Below are 5,516 nucleotides of genomic sequence, written 5' to 3'. Positions count from 1 at the left end.
TAAGCTAGCACAAGAAATGTACAGACTTAGACAAAACAATAAAGACCTATGCCCCGCTCCCTTCCTGCCTCAGTTTCCTCACCAGTCTTGATTTGGCCAGAGTCCTCTGGGACATCCAAGTATCCCCCGTCCTTCAGAAGGCTTTCCCCCTGATTCACAGGATATTTCTCCCTCTCTCTCTCCTGCAGCCAGCTTCCTTCTTATTTAGATGGCCGCTCAGTAAAAAAGGATCCTTCTGCTACAAAAACATGCCCCACTCTTTCCCCAAGCCTCCTTGAGTCCCTCTCAGTTTTTAATTGCCCTGCTTCTCAGGAAATTCCATTCCTTCAAACTCCAGCACCCCCTACAGAGAAGTTGGAGGAAATTTTATCTAGAATATAGTTACTTCTTTATTCTTCCCAGGCAAGAGCTATTCAGGGGCTGATAGTCTTGACCAACCTATTCATAGACAGACAAGCCGATACCACTCTCCGGTCTCCTTAGCACAAGGAGCATGCGGCAGAACACAGAAAGAGACAGTCTAAGATATAAGAATACAGAAAGCTCATAAAATCCAACTAGAGTAAGTTGTACATAGATTCCCCAAATCGTTACACACGAGGCTTGCAGTTCCTAGGTCACAAGTTGTAGCAAGCACTACTTTCTGCCTTTATTGTTTGCCACTTAGCTTCCAGATACATCACCTGTTGGGGGTGAGGGAGGGAGAAATATGTACTGCAGCCAGCCCTGAGATCCCCTTTTCACACTGAACCCCCAAAGAATAAATCTTTCCCTCCCCTTTGACTTTGCAGTGTGTAACACTGCTCAGCCGGCTGCACTGCTCCCACCTGCAATGAAGTCAAGTCAGTGCCCATGACATCACAAAGGCTACCTCTTGCTCCCTGACAATGGCTGAGCTCCCTATGGTGGGGGAACAGGCCAGGTGATCATTGAACCCTGTAGGGAGCAAGGCTGCTGGGGTCTGAATGCCTCCTAAGCAGAACGGGTAACTAACCTCTTCTTGCATCCCAAGCATTTCTTGTCTCTTATTTTCACCACTCTCCATCAGATCTTATGCCTCCCAGAGCTAATCCCAGAGCTAGACCAGTTTCAAAAATGTTTTAAAAATCTTCCGCAGGTTTTTAAAGGGCCACCTGAAATAGGCTGTGATGTTAACCCAGAAAAGCTAAGATCAGCAGATGTAGACAGTTCATTTAGATAGTCAGTGCTGTTAATCTTTGCAGTGCAAAGGAAAGCAACTCTTTGTACAGCTCCAAGCACATAGCATGCTTCAAGAAAGAACTGATCCCCCACAAGAGATGTCTTCAGTTTTATTGGTATTTTCTAGGAACTTCTAGGGTTTGCAGAGACAAAAAATGTAGCAGATTGATACTGAAACCTCTATATCATTTTACCGTGTGATGTTTAAGCTTTATCGAGGCCAAAGAACTGAAGTTGTACACTTTGCTGTTGATGTGATTGTACTCTTCTCATTGCTTTTCTCTTTTTATTTAGGTTAGATCTCAGGTTAGACCCAAGAGCTCATGTGGTCACCAGCATTTGGATGTAAAGAGGCAGGAGTTTTGCTATTCACTTGGAAGTGTTTGATCTGTCAAGTAACATTAAACAAACTAGCCACAGCCTTCCTGATCTAGAGACCATCTAAGCTTTGGTTTGCACCCAACAGGAACTGACTGACTGTCTCCTTGATGGAGAATGACAATGAACCCGAGCAGAGTTGCTGGGCTTATTTGCCCAACGTCTGCCTGAGCCATGTCTTCTGGTGGCTAGATGACAGGGACAGATCTCGGGCTGCTTTAGTCTGTAAGAGATGGAATCAAGCCATGTACTCAGGCTTTCTCTGGAGAACCAGAACAATCACCTTCAGTGGACGGCCATCTAGGTCAAACATATCAGAGTTTGAATCCGCTCTGTGGTACGTCAAGAGATTTGGCAAGTACTTGGAACACCTAGAGATCAAGTTCCTGAATCCTTACAATGCTGTCTTGACCCGAAAATTTCAAGTGACTATGAGGGGGCTTCTCTCGCGCTTGGGCAAATGTAACAGCCGTCTGGTATCCCTGACTATTCAGCACCTGGAGTTGGACCGATTGGTCTGGAGAAACATAATTAGGAACCAGTTTATCAAGAACTTAATTATTTTCCTGAAAAGAATGGGCATACATCTTGTTCATCTCAGCTTGAAAGGAGCAAGAGTGACGCTGGAAGAAGGCTGTGAGCTTTTGAGCTCTTTGAGCTACTTGAAAAACAAAAGTTTTGCCTCTGAAATCAACATAGAAGACTTCTTCAGCCACTATCTTTCTATCTACAGCAGCCCCTTGTTCCATCAGACTATGTCCACGTTCCGCAACCTGGTCATCCTGACTCTCAATTACAACTGCATCTCCGATGAATTGCTGGAAATCCTGTGCGAGCACAACGCCCATTCTCTCTGGACAATAAACATCAAGTGCCACATCCATGACCCTCATGGGCAGGTGGTTTGGGGGATGTCCTGGGCCAACCTAGCCAAGAGAGCACCCAAACTGAAAGTGAACTTCTTCTTTGAAAGAGTCATGAAGCACGACAGTCTAGCCAGGATACTCTTAGCAGAGATCCCACTCAGGAGCATCAGTCTACGGAGCTGCTATTTCAGTGACCCGGACTGGTCGATGAGGCCGACCCTCACCAATCTCTTACCAGCCTACAAACACATTCTGCAGGTATGGTGGGAACAGCAACGTTTTACCGTTTTGTCACTAATCTAACCAGGTGGCCGTGTGGGCATTGTACCAAACTGTCGGTGTAAAAGTGAAACCCTGACCCATGAGGTCATTAGAGCTCCACAAGGCAGTTTTTCCACAAGAGATGTGAGCACCAACTTCCCAACCAAGGTCCAGTTTAGCTAATTACATTCTTCCCATCTAAATTCCTCCATCTGCTTCAGTTGGACACATTATTTCTACTTCTTCTTAAATTATTAACTGTACTGAGCTAGCACCTAGAGATCCCAATTGGGCCCACTGAACTATGTATTGTACATACACAAAGAAAACATGGTCCCAGCCATTAAAAGATTACTTCCTCTCCATAAACTGCTGCGCCCTCTTAAAAAGTTGCAACCTTGTACCACAGAGGTGGCTGTGGTTTAGTGGAGGGAGGAAGACATAGTGTTCCTTTCAAACAATTTGGATATGAGATTGTAAAGAGCTTTGAGATCTTCCTAGGCATAAGTATATGCACCAGTGTAAGTTATTACTTTATAATCTTGCATCTTCTATACTAGGTTTAATATGTAAATCAATCTATAGGAAGATAAAAAATGATGTCTAGTATGTCCCTTGACAGACATTCTTTGTGGCTAACGATTGAAAATGGTCATTTGCATCTGTGAGTAGTGATTGCTGTTAACTTTCTCTGGTGCATCAACCACTGTCACAATGTTCCTTTAATTTACATTCAGCCCTCCGAATTATAATTATTCCCCCACACACAAATGTTTTGGGGGATCAAAATAAACTCTCCAGAATTGATCTCTGGAAATCCATGTAAGAACCTCATATAATGACACATTACAGGGACTCTGAGCATTATTTAATGCATTTTCCGTCTCTATGGGAAGTTCTTTGTGGAAGGGGCTATCTACGTACAGTGACTAGCACAACAGGGCTTAATTCTGATTGGGGCCTTTGGGTGCTATTATGCTAGAACTATAAGTTACATAAGCTCCAAGATACAAAAAAATGACCTGCCTGTAAGTCAACCCTATCATCAGCGCAAGGAAAGGCTTGCTGATTGAATCCCATGGCAACTGTAACACCCCCTGGCCCATTGATATAGATATTTACTATTTGTCTTTTCTAGAAATTAACGCTCGAATTCAACAACAGCCACGAATCACTGGATGAGGAGCTGCTGCAGCTTGTGTTATCATGCAAGAAACTGTTCTTCCTAAAAATCTGGGCCTTCCTCCATGTCGCATTTGTGGAGAGGCTGTTACAAAATCAAGCGGAAGGGAAATGCACCTTGAGGACCATGAAGGTAAAATCATGTGTTTCAAAAGTTGCATTCCACCCAAAGAAACCCAAGTAGAAGCACAGATTTATAAACAGGGTAATGCAACCCCCTCCTCTGAATGTTGGTTTAAGATTACTGTTAACACACAGGAGGACAGGATTGCGAGAAAGTGCAAGAACCATACATGTATTTCCAAGATCCACTTGAGAGAGGACCATTCAGGCATGGATCTCCCTGGAGCGGACCAGGTCCACGAAGCAGATTCCAAAATAACACAGCCCTGATCTTACCTCTTTCACAATGGCTAGGGAGCCCCATGCAAAGCACAGTCCTGTGACGAACTGCAGCCAGAGGAAGCAGTGTTCACACTGGTCTAAATGAGCTATGCTACCCGGGAGCCAGCAGGGTCCTAGGAGGAGCAGAACTGGCTTGTGCCTCTATAGATCCCCCAAGATACGTACAGGTCCCAGGAATCTATGGCTCCTGGAGAAGCCCTCTTCAGCCTACTGAGTCTTTCCTTCCCCATTATCGCCTACCATTGAAATACCCCAAGGTGGGATTGGTGAGCCTCTTCGTTTTCACTCAGCATTTCATGAGGCACAACTTTCACTGGCAGGCCTGGGAGTCTTGCCTGAGCAAAAACTGAGCAAGGGCTTCAAGATTTGACCCAGTGATGACCTATCTTATTAGATATTAGGCTTATCTAGAAAGCTCAGTAGCCCTGTGGACTTTGGAGCTTAATTTTGGCCAGTTAATGCGCTTCTTACAGATATGATTTTGCTTCATCCGCACAGGTGAGGATTTACACAAATCGGTACGAAACCATTGAAGAAGATCGAATGTTGCGAGATATTTTCAGGAGATACCGAGACCTGATTGACTCAGAGCTTAATTATTTTGTCATCGCCTACCCGATGATGTGAGAAGCATGTGATCTGTGAGGTGAAAGAATAAAAAAATAAGAATAATAATAAAAAAACCCAGTCACATCTGGAAATGCCTGAATTCATCCTTTGGAGGAAGTCTAAACGGGATCTGAATGTCATTAGCAGTGTTCCTGAAAGGTAAAGTCAACTAAAACTCAAACACGAGGCAGTGTGGCCCAGCAGATAGGAAACTGGAGTGGGATTCAGGAGACCTGATCCTAGGGTTTAATTCCTGGGCAAGGCACCACCTCTCTCTGTGACTCTTTGTCCCCTCCCACCCTTTGTCTTGTTTATGTAGGCTGCCAGCTCTTGGGGGCAGGAGTTGTGTCTCCAAGGGTGTGTTTGAGCCAGGCACAACGGGTCCTGATCTCAGATAGAGCCTCAGGGCACAACAATAATAATCATTAGGTCACCAAGTGTCAGCATTGGAGCCCCGGGGGCAAGCAGAGACTTAAACACACCAGGCAGTATTACAGTCACTGAATTGGAAGTGCTTTAGAGAAGAAGCTGAGATTGTATGGGATCTGACAATTGTCACAGACTGAATGGTGCAGGCTAACAGGCTGGCCATAGTTGTAGAAAAGAAAACAAACA

At 44.7% G+C, this 5,516-nt stretch overlaps 1 protein-coding gene across 1 annotated transcript; it reads left to right on the top strand.

Moving 5' to 3' along the window:
• Positions 1-1,688: 1,688 nt before the first annotated feature.
• Positions 1,689-5,097, top strand: FBXO39 (F-box protein 39). The gene is made up of 3 exons (XM_074974755.1): positions 1,689-2,702; positions 3,844-4,020; positions 4,791-5,097. The coding sequence occupies exons 1-3, from the start codon at positions 1,689-1,691 to the stop codon at positions 4,917-4,919; spliced, it is 1,320 nt and encodes a 439-aa protein (XP_074830856.1). The 3' UTR covers positions 4,920-5,097.
• The last annotated feature ends 419 nt before the right edge of the window (positions 5,098-5,516 follow it).

Source organism: Natator depressus, chromosome 17 (assembly GCF_965152275.1).
Source record: "Natator depressus isolate rNatDep1 chromosome 17, rNatDep2.hap1, whole genome shotgun sequence".
NCBI classification, from domain to species: domain Eukaryota; kingdom Metazoa; phylum Chordata; order Testudines; family Cheloniidae; genus Natator; species Natator depressus.
This window is presented reverse-complemented; position numbering and strand designations above follow the sequence as displayed.